The sequence below is a fragment of the Berghia stephanieae genome, chromosome 8 (assembly GCF_034508935.2).
Source record: "Berghia stephanieae isolate SIO BIC M18660-M18661 chromosome 8, UCSD_Bste_1.3, whole genome shotgun sequence".
NCBI classification, from domain to species: domain Eukaryota; kingdom Metazoa; phylum Mollusca; class Gastropoda; order Nudibranchia; family Aeolidiidae; genus Berghia; species Berghia stephanieae.
Window position 1 is genome coordinate 2527765 of NC_088367.1, and position 20259 is coordinate 2548023.

At 34.3% G+C, this 20259-nt stretch overlaps 1 protein-coding gene across 13 annotated transcripts in view; it reads left to right on the plus strand.

Annotated features, from left to right (window-relative positions):
• LOC144978020 (twitchin-like) overlaps positions 1-20259 on the plus strand; it is a 159467-nt gene that overhangs the window by 111016 nt on the left and 28192 nt on the right. For all 13 annotated transcript variants that reach the window (XM_078923458.1, XM_078923457.1, XM_078923469.1 and 10 more), the window contains 18 exons: positions 585-696; positions 1178-1350; positions 2011-2199; positions 3621-3710; positions 4175-4347; positions 4962-5091; positions 6500-6802; positions 7470-7581; positions 9659-9831; positions 10759-10906; positions 12135-12271; positions 12867-13032; positions 13909-14063; positions 14377-14442; positions 14712-14805; positions 16098-16301; positions 17251-17392; positions 18378-18577. In XM_078923458.1, coding sequence (XP_078779584.1) covers positions 585-696; positions 1178-1350; positions 2011-2199; positions 3621-3710; positions 4175-4347; positions 4962-5091; positions 6500-6802; positions 7470-7581; positions 9659-9831; positions 10759-10906; positions 12135-12271; positions 12867-13032; positions 13909-14063; positions 14377-14442; positions 14712-14805; positions 16098-16301; positions 17251-17392; positions 18378-18577 — 2767 coding nt within the window. The remainder of the gene's footprint in view (positions 1-584; positions 697-1177; positions 1351-2010; positions 2200-3620; positions 3711-4174; positions 4348-4961; positions 5092-6499; positions 6803-7469; positions 7582-9658; positions 9832-10758; positions 10907-12134; positions 12272-12866; positions 13033-13908; positions 14064-14376; positions 14443-14711; positions 14806-16097; positions 16302-17250; positions 17393-18377; positions 18578-20259) is intronic.

Sequence of the window (20259 nt, forward strand, 5' to 3'; positions counted from 1 at the left end):
GCTTTTTTAATATATGGGTTTTGTTTGGGGTTTGGTTTTTGGTTTTTTGTTGTACTTTTAGAAGATGAGAGAAAGATGTATTGTATGTATCCAAAAAGAAAAACAGCATTCTCATTTTTTTAAAACTCCCATTCTCTCCTAGTTTATGTCTTTGATGTTATTGTTTGAGAATTGGTCAATAATTTTCATTAAATAAGGTGCTTATGTTTTTATCTTATATTGCACTGCTCGCTGACACATCACAGGACATGAAATCATGAAATCTAGCGAACGCAATTAAACGTCATTTTATTGTTGCATCATAGGTGTATTTATCTCACCTCAATCTATGCATCTATACCCTTGGTATGAGAAACTTTCAACTCATATAATTGGTGACGGATTTTGTGTCCCAGAAGGATCTTTCCCATTTTGAAGGAATGGGGGTTGGGGGGGGGGGAGAGAGAGAGAGAGAGAGAGAGAGAGAGAGAGAGAGAGAGAGAGAGAGAGAGAGAGAGAGAGAGAGAGAGAGAGAAGGGGACAACGAACAAAGTAGAACATTTTCATATGCATAATTTTTTTAATGTATTTTTTTTCCATTGCAGTTGGCCATGCCCCAGACTTCTCAAAGAAGCTCCAGAATACCAAAGCTGCTATTGGAGGGGAGGCACAGATGAGTGTGCAAGTCTCTGGTACACCAACACCAACTATCTCTTGGTTAGTATAAGGATAATTACTATGATAATGAGATAATGATAAATTATTTGAATGATGATGAGGACGACGATGATGATGATGATGATGTTTATGTTGATGCTGTTGGTGAAGATAATGCTTGACATAATGGCAAGTAGTTATATGTTACTGGCTGTGGCCAAAATTTGCGACATCAGCTCTATTATAGAAAAACAATGTTTTATTGAATGTAATGTACTTATTCTATAGACTATAGAATAAGTACATTACATTCAATAAAACATTGTTTTTCTTTTGTTACTAATAATTGTTTCCATTGTCAGTTTGAGAATAAAGCTATGAATTATTTTGTTTGAGGTATTAAATTGTTTAAAACTGATTACTCTAAATTACTTTATCATAAAAATCCAATTACTTAAATTGAAACTTCAAAGCTGTAATTACATATGTATTTCTTACATTTGGAGGAAATTTTAAAAAGTGTTTTCCCTATACTTTTCAGGTTCAGAAATGGCATTGAGATAGGTTCAGCAGCCCGTAGCCGTGTCAAAGTGGATGGTGATACCTACACACTTTTCATCTCCGATGTACATGAGAAAGATGGTGGAGAGATCACATGTGAAGTGAAAAATGCTCTCGGAAAAGAGTCTTGCTCTGCCAATTTATCTGTTCAATGTAAGTTTATACAGTTATGATAATAACGATAATAATAATAATAATAATAATAATAATAATAATAATAATAATAATAATAATAATGATGATAATACTAATGATGATGATGATGATAATAATAACAATAATAATAATAATAATAATAATAATAATAATAACAAAGATAATAATTATAATAATAATAACAATGATAATAATAATAATAATAATAATAATAATAATAATAATAATAAAGATAATAATGATAATAATAATAATAATAATAATAATAATAATAATAATAATAATAATAATAATAATAATGATAATAATAATAATAATAACAATAATAATAATAATAATAATAATAATAATAATAATAATAATAATAATAATAAAGATAATAATGATAATAATAATAATAATAACAATAATAATAATAATAATAATAATAATAATAATAATAATAATAATAATGATGATGATGATGATGATAATAAGGTTTTTTGTTGTCGCTGTTGTTGTTGTTGTTGTTGTTGTAGTTGTTGTTGTTGTTGTTAAAAAGTCAAAATGAAGAAATTGTATAACAAATTATGACAACTGACCATTGAAGAATGATTCATTGAAAATTCTTGAGCATACAATTCCATGTATTACATTAATATATTTTTTTTTACATAGCCCCTCCGAGAATAGATAAAGAGCTGCGAGATCAGAAGATTGATGCAGGTGACCAGTTCAAGGTCAAACTCCCATTCAGCGGAACTGGTCCATTTGAAATCAAGGTCAAAAAAGATGGAAGAGAGATCAAGGAGAATGATCGCATTAAAATCTCACCTTTCGACGATTATGTCACCTTTGTTGTTAAAGGTTAGTCAAGTTATTCAATCTAATTTTTTTATTTTTTTTTTTTCAATGTATCAATTTTTAGGATGATCGCTGTCCAAATACCTTGAAATATGCTTATGCAGTGCATACAAAGACTGACAGGGAAGACACTCATTGGTGGCCAGCCAACAAGTTGTTTATTCAAGTTCTATAAATCATATATCACGGACTTAGTAATATTAAACAAGGCAGTATAGAAATATACATAAACAGGAATATACTTTATGTAATATAACATCAAAGTATTCTTTATATTCAATTGTGACATTATTTATAAGTAATTAAATGTAATTAAGTGTAGTATTCATGGAAACACAAAATTGCTAATACAATTGCAAAGGGCAATAACTCAATAATAATAATACTCCATCACAGATCATATGAATTATTTTTTTGAATTTAGGTGATGAGGAAAAAGAAAATGTCAATTCATAACAAATTTTTCATTAACAACAGTGTATACTTTTTTTAAAAGATAAAAAGAAGTCAATAATTACCCCCCCCCCCCCCCCCCCCTTACCAATTATTTTTAAAAGTAATAAACACAAATGATTATAGCACCTTTCTGGGTGAGGTTCCCTACCTCCCATAGTGGGCAGGGAGGTACTTGTTGTGACTTCTATACCCCTATACCTGTTTTCCAATTGCTTTCTGTCTTTGTCTTGGATTGAGATTACTTAGTTTGGTCCTGACTGTGACCACAAACCTTGGCTGGGAGGAAAAAGGTCGAAAGTATAAAAGTTATAGTTTGGGGAGATGATCTTTTTTTTTCCTTGTAAATCATCTCTCTGTTATGTTCTGTTATTGTTTATTTTTAACATATGATTTGTAAACATTTGAGTGTATTCCTCTTAGTGGGTTCTTGCGCTGGTGTCTGGATGAGACTTTTAGGGGATCTCAAACTAAGTACACTGATGGTGTGCTCTTGGAATCTACATCTGTCCCCTATTTGAACCATTCCCCTTTGTCTTACTTTTCCTCAAGTCCTTGTAATTGTACATCTCGATGTTTTTACTATCCAATTTTCTTCCTTTTTACTGGTGCTGATATGACCTAAATGTGTTGCAAATGGCGTAAAAAACCCTAAAATAATTAAAAACTTTAAAACTTATTACTTATAGCATCTTTCACAAAGATCAAAATACCAAATACAGAACATTTCGGGCTCAAAACCCCTCTTCAACTTAAAAACCGTCTGGATTTTAAGTGATGTATTAATGTTTTTATCGTATTTGTTATTGGTTGACAAGTAGTTTTAAGCCCAAAACTTTCCTTGTTTGGTATTTTGTTCTTTTTTTCATTTTTATTTGTTACTTTTTACAGATTAGTATCACTTTCAATTAATTTTTAAAGGACTATTTTTATCAAGTTGTATGCAATGTTCTACATCTTTCTACTCTCAGATTCTGTAAGAGACGACACTGGAAAATACACAATTGAAGTCAGCAATGACAGTGGAACAGCGTCAGCTCCATTCAACCTCAAAGTTGTCAGTAAGTGCTGTTCTGTTCATATTGACCAACAATTAGCTATATTATTATATTTATTTTGGTCTTAAAAACAAAGTTCCCATTCTTAAGTTGTTTTTTTTTAATTAATCTAGTCATAACATTGTACCTAACAATTATTCTCTATATGTTCTCTCTCCCTCTAGGTCAAAACAAAGTTCCCATTCTTAAGTTTTTGTTGTTTTTTTTTTCAAATTAATCAAGTCATGACATTGTAACTAACAATTATTTTCTATATGTTCTCTCTCCTTCTAGGTCCTCCTGGACCTCATGACATTGTACCTAACAATTATTCTCTATATGTTCTCTCTCTCTCTCTAGGTCCTCCTGGACCTCATGACATTGTACCTAACAATTATTCTCTATATGTTCTCTCTCTCTCTAGGTCCTCCTGGACCTCATGACATTGTAACTAACAATTATTTTCTATATGTTCTCTCTCCTTCTAGGTCCTCCTGGACCCCCAACAGGCCCGCTGACAGTGTCTGATATAACTAAAAACTCTTGTCACCTCACTTGGAAACCTGCCAAGGATGACGGTGGTGGCCGCATCACCTCTTACCTAGTGGAGCGTCAAGAGGTCGGCAAGCCTTATTGGGTTACTGTGTCATCTCATTGTAAGGTGAGACAAATGTCCTTATGATGATGAAAGTCACACTTTGCATCAAAATGATGATTTATATATATTCAATAGGGGAGAAAAGTCGTGATATTAAAAACCCTGTACTCTTTCGGCTCTTAAATCCTTGGGAGTGTGAATGTAACCAGTCCTTCGAAAGGAAAAATAATTAATAGGTTACATAAAGGTGGCATGACAATTTCAGTAGCAGGGTGTAGAGGTAGATTCTTAGGATTACGGGATTCTGCTGCAGTGATAATTATCATATTGTTCACAAATTTATTTACATCCATTACAGATATATGTAACCCCTCGCCTCAAAACGTATTTTGTCAGGATGACTGAGATGCTAAATATTGAATTAATAGCCAGAAATCTCAGACTTTGGTTGAGTTTGTATGTTTTATTGTGGAAAATGATGATCGTATTTTAGAGTCTAAATAGCGATAATTTATATTTTTGACCAGTGTAACTTTAATTTGACTTTTTAGAATCTGGTTCATTTCAACATAATACAGTTTCGACACGATGGGTCACATATGACCAAAATGGGATCAAGGTTTCATGAATCATCATGATTTAACTTATGATAATTTTCTTTTTGTTCTTCTATGCAGGACACTGCCATTGACGTCCAAGGTCTGTATGAGAACAGTCAATACCTGTTCCGTGTTGCTGCCGTGTCCGAAAATGGCAGTGGAGACTACCTTACAGCTGAAAGCCCCATTGTTGCCAAGATGCAGTTTGGTAAAGATGATTGTCTATAAGATTCTACTTTCATTTACTTCAATCATTGTTGTTCATATGACAATGCATGTTTCGGAAAATAAGTAATTGATCCTTAATGTGTTAAGTTAAAGACATGAATATATTGCTACTTAAAGCTTGAAAATATAAATAGCAGTAGGAAATTGAATAGAAGCTTCAATTTGATAAGCAAAAACAGATAAAATGGACGTTTTAGGTTTCTCCTTTATCAACAAAACACGATGAATGAAACACTAAAGACGAATGAGAGATGTGCGAATGGCGTTGTTAAGATGAATAAACAAAATAAAGATGGACCCAGTCAATATCCTATTGTTAATTATAAGTTAAAGACATTGCTTAACTAGCTCTGTTATCAATTCCTGCCCAAAACAATCCATACTTATACAACTTCAACATTGAAGATAGACACAACATTTATATGGTGTGAGATGGTGTTTGGTTATGGTTCTGTATCACAATAATTGTGCTCTCCTGTGACAGAAGTGTATCCTAATTGGCTCGTAAATGTTTCATAACTGGCAGAATTTCTCAAGTTATATGATGAAGACAATCAAATTGTTCATTCTTTTATTAACTTAATATTTTTTGGAACAAAATTAATTCTGTGTGTATAATTACTATCAAACTTAGTCCATAGACCATCAACAATTTTTCTCTATCCATTACTCTCTTCGACCATCCTCTCTCTCTCGCTATTTCTCCCTATGAGGTTCCATACCCTTAAAACTTCCTCCATAGTTTTACATCTTCAAGGGGTTTTTTTTCAGTCATCACTTTCTACTCATCTTTTAAAAATTCCATGCTGAAGTTAATCTGTTCGTGTCATTTGTAAGCACTGTAGGAAACTCATTTATTCACTCATTCCTCTCTGGGCCTGCTGGCACTTGAGGTGATGCAAGGGATCTCCACCTGATCCTGTCAGCAGCTATTCTTGGACCCATCTCGAGGGACAGACCTCTCTGATTTAGGTCCCTCTATACAGTACATCTCCAAGTCTCCTTAGGGCAGCCTTGCTTCCTCTTTCATTTGGGTTGTCCATCGCAGAGCCTTCCTTATCGGTGTTTCATCAGGTCTGCCTGCGACAAACATGCCCCAACCATTGCCATCTTCTCCTTTTAATAAGACTCTCCAGAGACTCCACTTCAGCTCTTGCTCTCAGGTCCTCATTTGAGATTGTGTTTGGCCAGAATATCTTGAAGATTCATCGAAAACATGAATTTGTTTTGGAATACTTCAAGTTGTAGGCAAGGGCAATGTTAAATGCATAAAGGACAGTATACTTTTCTGGCATCTGATAAGTTGGCAAGTATTATCTTCACTTTCTTTTCTTATAGTTTTTGTTGAATGATGTATTTCCACCCTCCTTCCCCCCATCAACCATCAGATGTGCCTGGCAGTCCAGGAACCCCCGAAGTGGCAGAAGTGGGTGGAGACTTTGTCAGCCTGACCTGGTCCAAACCGTCCACTGATGGTGGTGGAAAGATCCAGGGCTACTGGGTAGAGAAGAAGGAGCACGGCACAGAAAACTGGACGCGTGTGAACAACCAGCTGACCATAACCAATATGTTCAACATCCCTAACCTGATCGAGGACAAGAAGTATGAGTTCCGGGTTTTTGCTCAGAATGAGGCTGGTATGTCTAAGCCGTCCACATGCTCTAACACGGTGAAGATCAAGGACCCCAATGGTGAGTTTGAGAGAACAGAGAAAATGACACAGGGATGAATAACACCTTAATAGCTCATTCTTAGATCTCCTGTGTTTTCATGTGGCTTAGGTGAATAAAAATGGCGACATGGAAGTCAATAAGCTGAACTTAGGTTGTCAAAAAATGATGGAGAAAAATTAAAAGTACAAATTTTGATAAATAATGATAGATTCATAATTATTAAAATATAATAAGCTTCTTTTTAGTGCATAGGGTTTCTATATAGAGCTAGGCTGTTTATCTGAAAATGTGACATTACCCAAGCCTGAGAGGAACCAAGTCTCAATTTAATTGAAAGTCAAACATCTATCTACATGACCAGTTACATGAGCCGGCTGGCAATTAGTATATGACAGTTAGGTGTCTAAGGCAGTTTAAAGATGTTACCTCTCTCTATTCAGGTATGAATAAGTGCATGACAATGAAGAGTAGTGTAAGTGTAATAATAATGAACATCTTATCTATGCTTTGTTTTGTGGTTTTAAAAAATTGTTCCATTTCAATTATACTTGGTAAATAGATGAACTTTTTGATAATGTTGAGTCGCACTTTATTTTTATTTTTTTGTATTTACCTTATTTTGATTGTATTCAAACAACATAGAATTTGTTAACGTGTCCTTGATTCTCATTGTATCTCCAACTAGCTGCTGAGATCCCAGAATTCACCAGTGGTCTGAAGAAGGTCCAGGCTGTCGAAGGAAAATCAGCTCGTTTCGAATGTCAAGTTTTAGGCAACCCCAAGCCTGACATACAATGGTGAGGAATTATTTTTTAGTAATAAATAATAATAATAATAATAATAATAATAATAATAATAATAATAATAATAATAATAATAATAATAATAATAATAGTAATAATAGTAATAATAATAATAATAATAATTATTATTATGATGATAATAATAGTAATAATAATAATAATAATAATAATAATAATAATAATAATAATAATAATAATAATAAATAATAATAATAATAGTAATAATAATAATAATAATAATAATAATAATAATAATAATAATAATAATAATGATAATAATAAAAATAATAATAATAATAATATATACTTTATTCATCCAAAAAAAGGGAAATTCGTTTACAGATGTGGCATGCATAAAAATGTATAAACACAAAGTTGAGAATCTGTGGCGACAATGTATACATATATACATGCAAATGCACAAAAATGTAAAAAAATATACAACCAAGAACCAATAGCAACACTTTATATATTAATTTGATAAATTGAGATAGTCCATACCTCTGGCCTTTAGTCCGAGCTTGTGTGTGTATATTTAAAAAGGAGTATATTTAATTTAAATCACAGTTGCGCGTTAAAAATTCGAACACTATATGACAAAAATGAATTAAGGTGACGTGTTGTCTTTGTTTTTATATATAAACTCACAATCATCATCATCATCCTCCTCCTCATCATCATCATCATCATCATCATCATCATCATCATCATCAACAACAACAACATTACACACAACAACAACGTGGGTCAGCGGTATGGTCTTTGCTTCGAAGCCGAAAGGTACCGAGTTCGACTACCCTTCGCGTTGTGAGGCCTTGAGCAAGTCACCTCGCCCTAGCTCACTTTGCAGCGCTGCACTGCAGCTGGTGCCTGGGTTATTCCAGTCTTCCCTTGGAATAGATCCTAATGACAAATATCCCTTTTGGGATGAGTAAAGGGATTTATTATTATTATTATTATTATTATTATTATTATTATTATTATTATTATTATTATTATTATTATTATTATTATTATTATTATTATTGTTATTATTGTTATTATTATTAACAACAACAACACCATCAGTATCATCATCTCATTTTCGGAATTCATTAATGATAAAATGATTTGTTTTTCATTCTATGAGACCTTGATGAGTGTTAAAATATTAGTGTGTTGATTTTTTAAAAAGCAATTGAGTGACAAAATGGATACAATGGTGTAAAATACATGCTTTTCTGGGTGGGGTTCCTGACCTTTCATAGTGGACAGGGATGTACATACTGATTCTTCTATCCCCCTATATCTGTTTTCCAACTTGCTTTCTGTCTTTGTCTTGGAATGAGATTACTTGGTTTTGTCCTGGCCCTGGCTGGGAGGGAAACTGTCAAATGTATTGTTAGAGTTTTGGGAGATGATATTTTTTCCTTTGTAAAGCATATCTCTGTTATGCACTGTATTATTTTTCCTTTTACATCTGTATGATTTGTAAAAAATTGAGTGCGTTCCTCTTGGCGGGGACCTGTGCTTGTGTCTGGATGAGACATTTAGTGATCTCAAACTAAGTACACTGATAGTGTGCTCTTGGAATTTACATCTGTTCCCTATTTGAACCAATTCCCCTTTGTCTTTCTTATTCTTGGGTATTTTAATTGTAATTCTAGAACTTTTCACTATCCCAATTTCTTCCTTTTTACTGGTGCGGATATGACCTAAATGTGATGCTAGCGCCGTAAAACCCTTAAAAACAAAAACAAAGCATACATATTTTTTTTATTGTAGATGCTTTACTGATCACAAGAGGGGGCCCAAACCAGAGCAAACTTTAACATGTAAAGGGAGAAATTACATTTTCCTCTTGTTCCAGGAAAGGTACTCATTTTACTCTTGAGTTCAGTGAAAAAATGTGAGTAAAGAGCTTTTTCCAAGAACTTAACTTTGCAATACTTTAAGTGGTAGCCTACTTGAACAAGAGAACTACAGGTCCAAAGGTGGGTGTCATGCCATCAGACTACAATTATTTAATTGCAAAAACATTATTTAAGGCGTTATAATGCATGTCCAACTTTTTCCTTTTTTTTTTTCAAAGGTACAAAGGTGTTCGTGAGATTTTTGACAACGATAAGTATGAGATTTCGACAGAAGGAGAAAAACAGATTCTGGTCGTCAAGGATATCTTTGGAGAGGATTCTGATGAGTATTCTGTGAGGGCCACCAACAAGGGAGGCAGTAGAGTGTCCAGAGCTGAGCTAGAAATCAGATGTAAGAATTCATTATCTGTATTATTTTTTAAAATTAATGGTGGAGGAGAGGCATGGGTGCCAGTTTTCCGGTTCATGCCAATTCCAGTTTCACAATATCTCGAAGTCAAATACCTCCGGTTTCAGTGTTTTGTGTAAAATAACCTAATAGCATCTGTAAAAATTAGAATACGTGATTCAACTGCACTGTGAGTATTTCACCATGTATTATAAGTTGGTTTTAAAATCAAATTAATTTCCTCATTGTGTCAATATGATTGCTGTGTAATCATTTAATAATGGTATAAAAACGGTGATGAAATAAGAGTAAAGTTTAGGCCGCATTTTCAGTAGGAACATTTTCAGGTTTGGCAAAGTGTCGATATTTTAGTTTTAGGTTTCAGCACTTCTTCCTGCTGGCACCCATGAGGGTCCTTATAGCTGAAATTGCCGAGTCATTGACTATCTTCTTTGTTATGTAGAAATCCCAAGCTTGAATGTGATTTAATATAAATTAGAAAACAAAATAGACATCGATGAGGGATTGTTAAACATGTCATAGAATGAAATTTGATGCTCTAGCATGTTATTCCTCTTAGCGGGGACCTGTGCTTGTGTCTGGATGAGACATTTAGGTGATCTAAATCTAAGTACATTGATAGTGTGCTCTTGGAATCTACATCTGTTCCCTATTTGAACCAATTCCCCTTTTGTCTTACCTTTTCTTGGGTGCTTTAATTGTAATTCTAAAACTTTTTACTATCCCATTTTCTTCCTTTTTAGTGGCGCTGATATGACCTTAATGTGTTGCAAGCGCCGTAAAAACCCTTATAAATAAAATTTTTAAAAATCAGTGATACTCTCTCAAAAATGGTAGATATGCTAATATACTATGGAAGTTATGAGTACAGTTTGTATTCCTATTCTAATGATATTTTGTTTTCCCCAGCTCCTCCAAAGATCAATGTACCTCCTCGATTCAGAGATGTATGCACCTTCGAGAAAGGCGAGACAGTGACATTGAAAATTCCTTTCACTGGCAACCCTAAGCCAACAGTCAAATGGATCAGAGACAATGAGGAGCTTAAAGGATCCAGGTAGGCTCCTGACAGCTAGACAACAATGTTGTACTTTTTTTTTTTTTTAGGTTATTAGGTGTTTAACGGCGCTTTCGACACTATTTAGGTCATTTAAGCGCCCGTTTCTGTCTTTTATCAATTTTTATCGGCCTTGAGGGGCCATAGCTGCTCAAAAACGTGTACTGTTGTAATAAAATCTTTATAATGTTGTACTTTGATCATATCATAAATAAATTGAGCCCTTATGAAGTGCAATATCTACTAAATGTGCTCAAACCGCTTTACAAGGGGTCCCTGGCCAACAGCGATATTTAACACTTAGGACGGACATGACGCCTGTTTGTCAGGCGATGTTACAAATTTTTTTTGGGACAGAGACAACACTTTTAACAGCCAGGTACTCATTTTACACCTGAGTATGGTGAGAGAATGTGAGTAAAGAGCCTTCTCCGAGGACTCAACTATGCGCCGAGCGAGGCTCGAACCCAGGACCTTCCGATCCGAAAGCGAGTGTCATACCACTAGACCACATAGCCGCACACTAGACCACATAGCCACATTTCATTTATATGGCTGGCTAAGAAAACCCGGAAAGATGAGCAAATTTCATAAAATGAGTTATATATACTGATCATTTACCACTTTAAATTTTCTTTCTATATCTATTCTATTAGAACCCAAGTTATGAATTTTTTTTTATGAATAAAATTTGTTGCTATGGGAAAAACTTTATCTTCGATTTTGGCTCATATCTCGAATCGAAGCTTGCCGCATCTTCCTGTGTTTTCTCAGCCGGCCTCACATTTGTTTGGGTTTTTTTACATTCATTTGATAGGTTTTACTCCAAAATGACTTAACTTAACAATCACACATCAGCGTCAAATTCTCAATATTTGGTTTAATTATATAAGATAAACCCTTACTTGAAAATTTCGTGACTGAGATTAATTGTCCTATTTACTGACCGTGCTAAGGTAATTCTTCAAGATTTGTCTTTTTTTAATAATGTGTTAGTTTCTTTGATTTTGTTTTCTGTGTCAATTGCTTTATTTAATTTCTAAATGTTTCAACTTTTTTTCCTTAAACTTCATTTTAGAGGGTTAGAAGTATTTTTATAAGTTGTGAAATATGATTTAACAATTAGGATTATTAAAGAATGTATACCGAACAGTTTAATTCCTCTTGAATAAATAAACAGAATATATATTTTATTTAATAAATTTTTTGATGAATTTCTTTCGTTCAGATTCCATGGGGAGGTGACAGATCGCCATGCCATACTTACCATCAAAGACGCCAGTAAAATGGACGATGGTCCTTACCGTTTGCAACTCGACAATCAACTTGGAACAGATTCGGCCATCCTCAAGATTCAAGTCAATGGTGGATATAATATATATTCTTGTTTTCTTTTTAATTTTTAAAATTTATTCTATATATTTATTTGATTGATTTTTATACATTTTAAAATTTATTTTGCTTCGGTCTTTTGTTTTTGTTTTTGTTTTTTTTGTCTTTTGGGGGTTTTTTTCTTTTCTTTTTGTGGGCACACCAAGTTTTCCATTTAAAAGCTTTATTTTAGGCTTTATTCAAATCAAAAAAATTTTTTTTTAAATTGTGAGTGTTTAGAGAATGTAATCTGTAACCACCAGACACATTGCTTATTGTGATTGAATCAATTTAAAGAATAAAATCATTCTTAAGCTAGACCTTCTTTGTTACTGATATTATTTTAGCGTTACTTTTGCCAGTCAGTATATTTTATACAGTTTCCATATTGACATGCAAAGTAATTATCTATTAGATACAACTTTCAATATTCACATGCAAATTAATTGTCTATTGAATACAGTTTTCAATATTGACATGCAAATTAATTGTCTATTGAATACAGTGTTCAATATTCACATGCAAATTAATTGTCTATTCAATACTGCTTTCAATATTGACATTCAAATGAATTATATTTCATTCCCAGACCACCCTGATGCTCCAAGATTCCCTGTAGTAGAAAACATCAGAGATGACTCAGTTGTCTTGTCTTGGAAACCTCCACTGAACGATGGCGGTAGCTTCATCACTGAGTACATTATTGAGAGGATGGAGCCGCCTAATGGAAAATGGATTAGAGCTGCCACTACCAGGTTAGTGGTTAGGGTTAGGGATAAGTAAATATTCATTTGAGGAGTTAATTGTTTAAAAGCTGCTAAGTCGTATCCAGATAGAAAATTGGGTTGCCTTTTTCAAGCAAAATTTTTTTATTAGAAACTTTAAAATTACCAGAGAAAATTTGAAGGTTTGAAACACTCAAGGTAGTGTCTATTTTGAGCTTTTGAGCTTTTATATAGCGCAATATCCACTAAACGTACTCAAAGCGCTTTACAGGGGCCCTGACCAACAGGAACACTTAACATGTAGGACGAGACATGACGCCTGTTAGGCGATATTACAATTTTATTCGGACGGAGACAACGCTGTTAACGGGCAGGTACTCATTTTACACCTGAGTATGGTGAGAGAATATGAGTTAAGAACTTTTTCCAAGGACTCAACTATGCACCGAGCGAGGCTCGAACCCAGGACCTTCCAGTCTGAAAGTGAGTGTCATACCACGAGACCACATAGCCGCATATTATGGCCAAACTTTAGAATTACCAGAGAAAATTTGAAGGTTCGAAACACACAAGGTAGTGTCTATGTTCTAAGTCATTTAATAATTGACAAAAATCTTGTTTTCTCTGAATGATGAAAATGCAACTTAGCAGGTGTTAATAATAATATGTATTATTGTCCTCAAAATAGTGGCAATTTGTCATTTGGTTACACATTTATAACAATACAATATTATTATAAAGAATATACATAACAAGAAAGACACCTCCTCATCTATCATATCTAGCCATTTTTATTATGACTTTTATCATGCCCATCATTTTCAAATATTTTCTTGCAATGCATACTGCTATCAAAAACATCAAAATTCGATTTTCTAGCTATTAGAAATCAAATTTCATTCCCAGATTTGCCTTCCACAACGTGACAGGGTTAAGCCCCAACAAGGAGTACTGCTTCCGTGTTTTTGCAGATAACTTCTATGGCCGTAGTGATCCGTGTGAGCCTACTGCCCCCATTAAGACAGAGGACAAGGGTGCCAAAAAGAAAGGGCAAATGGAAGGTATTTATTTATATAGCAAGGACGACATTAAGAAGGAAATGTATTTAGGGATCATGTAATGCAAGTATGCCAAAATTTGAAGATTTAAATGAAACAAAAAATAAGTTTATTTAAAAAACATTATGTTTGAAAGTATGGCCTAAAAGGAGAGGCATATGTGGCTGGAAAGCCAAAAGTTAATTCAAATTGCAACGTTGTTGCCGCTGTCGTTGTTGTCACCGTTGTCATTGTAGTTTTTGTCAGCACAATTTTACAAGCTTTTAAGAGACTATTTTATCAATTCATTCGTATTGAATTTCCATCTTTTTCACAGATGAATTTGGAAGGAGGGTACGTGGCAAATACGATGGACCAAAGATCAATGATTACGACAAATTCTGTGAGTACCATGTTCATTTTGTTATTAATCATTTACATACCTTTTGTATTGTTGTTACTGCTGCCGCAACTTGTTTGTATTATAAGTATTTACTCTTTGGAACTCTAGAAAATGATACTGCTTTGTTTTGCAAGGCGCACTATAGTGCAATCATTGTCTGTTAAACAAAAATAGAATTTATATATGATGTACAAGCATGTATTTATAGTCAATAAATGATTCCTCCCAAAAAACGTTTGATAACCTTTATTTCATGTTCATATTCCCAGATGAAGACATGTGGAAGAAACATGCTCCTCAGCCAGTTCAGATCAAGATGGGGAGCGTTTATGACGCTTATGATATCCTTGAAGAGCTCGGAAGGTAGGCAATGGGTTCAGTGGCCAGACACACGTGAGAAATCAAATGTTATGCCATGTCATGGTTAATCATTTCTTTTCTTTTTTTTTTAATACAGTTAGACTCACCTTATTCATATTTAAATGATATCTCTCTTTTAAAAATAATATGTTTGATTTTATGCTGCGGATCTCACCTCATAGGGATCCCTATAATTCGATTCTTAGAGCATTTGCCACATAAGCAAAGGGACTAGTTTTAATCCAATGTTATGTATAGTTTGGGTTTTTTTCTGTTGACGATGCTGGTAGCTTGGTCTCTTAGATTTTAGATGATTAAAGTTTTCTGTACATAGGGTAGCAAGAAATGTTACTTATTATTAAACAATACAGAAACTAGGATAAACATCTCCTTGTTTCATCTTATCATATCATATGAAGAGTTATTTAGGCCAACTGGCCTTTGAATGCCCTGTGTATTTAAATTTAATAATATTTATACTGGTAATGATTATTTCTTTATCAAGCATTATTTTGAATGTCTACAGAAGCAGCATTTTTAGTTTTATACTTGATACTGTTCCAAAGTTTTATTGTTCTTTTAATTTTTTTAAAAATCCCTTTAGTTAGTTTTGTGTCTGTCAAAAAAGATTTTAAACCGGTCTCCACTAGTAATTTTTCTGCTAGAAAAGGAAAAAACTTCAGAGGTATCCATATCAAAGTCATAATGGATTCATTTATACTATTGAATGAAGTCTCCCCGAATTCTCCTATATTTAAGACCAGGTAAATCCAAATACTTTGTATCATGATATGAAAAATCCTCAATGGCAATTAATCTCTTCGTTGCCCTTCTTTGGAAATTTTCAATGCTAAGAGATTTCCTTTTTTACATTGGACTCCTAATGGAAATGTCATAGTCAAGGATAGGCCGAATAAGAGATTTGTACAAATTTATAAAAATTCATTTGTCTAGACTAACAAAACTTCTAAAGATCATACCCATCATTCTATTTGCTCTGTTTATATAGTCATTAATATGTGAATCAAAATTAGATTTTTTTTTTTTCAAGAATCATTGTTTGACATGGGTATTGCTCGAGAAATGTTAGTAAAATATTTATAACAGGGATTTAATCTTCCAAAAGCAAAACTGTGCAGGACTACTCAGGTTATCAAAAAAAATATGTGTTTACTGTTTCAAGGAGTGAAATGTCCTTATGATTTAAAATCGACAAATTCCTCAACTTAGTTTATTTGTTAAAGTAAAAGTCTGATTCTCTAATACAATGTTCCTTCATTTCCTATCAATTCCAGCGGTGCTTTTGGAGTTGTCCATCGCTGCGTGGAGAAAGCCACAGGTCGGGTCTTTGTAGCCAAGTTCATCAACACCCCTTACCCCTTGGACAAGTACACAGTGAAGAATGAGATAAACATCATGAATCAACTTCACCATCCCAAACTTATCAACCTGCACGACGCCTTTGAGGACAAATATGAGATGGTCCTCATTTTGGAGTTGTATGTACTTTGTCATTGCTTTTATTATTTGAATTTGTCACGTCCTTACAACTTGTTTCACATTCTAACAAATCAAATAATATGTCAATGTGGATTGGATTAGAAAATGGAATTTATTTATGCCCAAAAGAATATAAATAGATACGATAGTGGATACTTGCAAAATGAATAAATAGTAAAATGATCGTTCAAACCAGTTTAGAGTTTTCTTTTCATATCTTATCTTATCTTATCTTACTGAAGGCTTAATAGGAATTATCCTTTAAATGCCTTATACAATAGTTTATAATTACAAAATCTCATATAGCTTGCATTGTATCATTTACAGACAGTTTTACACAACTTTGAATGTCAGGAAAAATGTATCAATACGGCTATGTAAGATCGAAAAATACTATCATAGAATATTGGTAATTGAAAACTGGTCAAGATTGAATGAATCACAAATGTACAAAGTTCATAGTACAATGAAATATATTTTCTATCTCCAATCATGCACTCATATCTTCCTTTCTTTTATAATAACAAAGCTTTAAAAGTATGTGCAACCACTTTTGTAAAGACACAATTTGAAAGTTATTCAATTAGATCAATGTCTATTGATGATCTCTATACTATTTTATTATCATTTAATGTCAGGGGGCGAAGTGGTCGAGTGGTTAAGGCATTGCACTGTGACCCGGAAGGACCCGGGTTCGAGCCCCACTTCAGGAACTTTCAGTTTTTTTTCCTTGAGCAAGATGATTAACCTCCAATTTGGTCACTTGGGCAACATGGGTGATTCCTGTTGACATCAGACATCTTGTTTGATGAGTTATCTATATTCCTTCATGGAATGCCTAGGCGACAAAATCCTATGGTGTCGTGGCGGAAAAGGCATATTTATTTTTTTTTATGTCAGTTTAAGTTCATACTAATTTTTACCCCTTTTCCTTCAATACTCTATCAGCCTGTCAGGTGGTGAGCTCTTTGATCGTATCGCTGCAGAAGACTACAAAATGTCTGAGGCAGAGGTCATTAACTACATGCGTCAAGCCTGTGATGGACTTAAACATATGCACGAACATAGCATTGTGCACCTAGACATCAAGGTTGGTAATACATAATATGCTAGAAAGTTGCAGCGATGTGGTCTTGTGGTATGACACTCGCTTTCGGATCGGAAAGTCCAGGGTTCAAGCCTCGCTCGGCACACAGTTGAGTCCTTGGAAAAGGCTCTTTACTCCCATTCTCTCACCGTACTCAGGTGTAAAATGAGTACCTGGCCGTTAACAACATTTTCTCTGTCGGAATAAAATGTATCATTGCCTGACAGGCGTCATGTCTCGTTCTTTATGTTACGTGTTACTGTTGGTCAGGGACCCTTTGTAAAGTGCTTTGAGCATATTTAGTGGATATTGCACTATATAAAGGCTCATTTATAAAGCTCAATTATCTGCTCGTAATAGAAACTCATACGTATTTTAAATCCATTTTTACCCTTTTTTCATCTATTATATTTTAACTCAACTTTAACACCGACTATATCCGTAGTTTACCGGGGTTACTTTTAATTACATTTTTCTGAGACAAATTATCGGTGTATTATCAAAGCTAATGTTTTTCATTTTTACATGTTAATGGTAGTTCAATATAATAAAACTATCTATGTACAGCTCATTTTTAATACAGTTTCCCAATTTTGAAAAGTAGCAAAATTCTCTAGGATTGAGTGAGTTAACATGGTCTAGTGGTATGACACTCACTTTTGGATCGGAAGGTCCTGGGTTTGAGCCTCACACTCGGCGCATAGTTGAGTCCTTGGAAAAGGCTCTTTACTCACTTTCTCTCACCCTACTCAGGTGTAAAATGAGTACCTGGCCATTAACAGCGTTGTCTTTTTCAGAAAAATTGTACTATTGCCTAACAGGCGGCATGTCCCGTCCTACATGTTAAATGTTGCCGTTGACCAGGGACCCCTTGTAAAGCGCTTTGAGCACATTTAGTGGATATTGCGCTATGTAAAGCTCAAATTTATTATTTATTTATTAATTTTATTTCCTAACCCTCCAATGATTTATTTTTGTCCAAACACAGCCAGAGAATATCATGTGTGAGACCAAGAAAGCCTCATCTGTCAAAATAATTGACTTTGGCCTGGCAACTAAACTTAATCCCGATGACGTGGTCAAGGTCACAACAGCCACAGCAGAATTTGCTGCTCCTGAAATCGTAGACAGAGAACCTGTTGGTTTCTACACTGATATGTGGGCCATGGGAGTCCTTGCTTATGTCCTGTAAGTTATTGAGCAGTTGTTTGTACTTTGTCAATGGGGGGTTCTGATTGCTCAGTTGTTAGAGCACTCCCTTCAAATGCAAAGGGGTCAAGATCGATTTCGGGTAAATCTGCCCCCCCCCCCCCCCCCCCCCCCCCCCCTGTCCCCTGGGTATCTAACAGAAAGTACTTTGCGATAGACAAGTGTCTTCTCCAAAAAGTAGTAAGCAATTGTAATTGTCCGTTTTGTGGAAAAGAAACTGGGTTAAACCACGGGGCCATTGACGTAATGGTTCTGAAGGACCAGGGAACATTTTCATACATCAGTGAAATGTGTACGCCTAGAGCTGTTTTGACTACAGGATTAAGCACAATATAGATAAGCTTTACTCTTTAATTTTTTGTATATAGTCCAAGCATGACTGATACATGACTATTTAACTCTCTCCTTACCAGTTATTTTCAGAATTTTACCCAAAACTTCATTCTCACCCAACACAAAAATAAATTTTTCAAACAGAATAGTAACGAGTATATTCTATATTTCGTTCAGAACAATGAGCTGTGCTGCAAGACAATGTCAAGTTTTTTATAGCTGTAACTATAACAAAATGAAATCAGAATAAGAAAACCTCCCATAGTGGGCAGGGGGGTACATACGGTGTCTTCTATCCCCTTATATCTGTTTTCCAACATGCTTTCTGTCTTTGTCTTGGAATGAGATTACTTGGTTTTGTCCTGGCCCTGGCCGGAGTCCTGACTAGGAGGGAAACAGTCAAATGCATAGTTATTGTTTTGAGAGATGATATTTTTTTCCTTGTAAATCATCTCTCCGGTATGTATTATTATATTTGTTATCTTGAATGTATAATGTATGAATTTGAGTGTATTCCTCTTTGTTGGATTTTGTGCTTGTGTCCGGATGAGACTTATAGGTGATCTCAAACTAAGTACATTGGTGGTATGCTATTGGAATCTACATCTGATCCCTATTTGTTCCCAGTTCCCCTATGTCTTACTTTTTCTTGTGTGCTTTAATTGTAATTCTAGAACTTTTTACTATCCAATTTTCTTCCTTTTTTACTGGCGCTGATATAACCTAAATGTGTTGCAAGCACCGTAAAACAAACAGAATAAGAAAACTGTTGGTTCCATCGTAACAAATGTCATGATTTTTCCAATAGGTGCGGTGGTAAGGAGAGGGTTAAGGTCATCTTATTGATTTTACTTGATTCACATGAAACAGTACGTCACCTACCTAGATAAATTAGGCTATGTGGTCTTGTGGTATGACACCCGCTTTCTGATTGGAAGGTTCTGGGTTTGAGCCTTGCTCTGCACATAGTTGAGTTCTTGGAAAAGGTTCTTTCCTCACAAGCTCACTGTACTCAGGTGTAAAATGAGTATTACCCGGCTGTTAATAGCGGTTTCTCTTTGTGAAAAAAAATTGTAATATCGCCTAACAGATGTTATGTCTTGTCTCGTTCTACATATTACGTATTGCTGTTGGTTAGGTACCCTTGTAAAACGTTTTGAGCATGTTTAGTGGATATTGCGCTATATCTATATAAAAGCTAAAGTTTTTTTTATTATTATCAGTGCTGATGGTTTTCCTCGGATCCGCGGAAATCCGCAATTTTGGAGTCCAGAGGAGGAATTTTCTCCTTTTAAAAATTACATTTTCTCGAAACAGTGTGCTAGCAA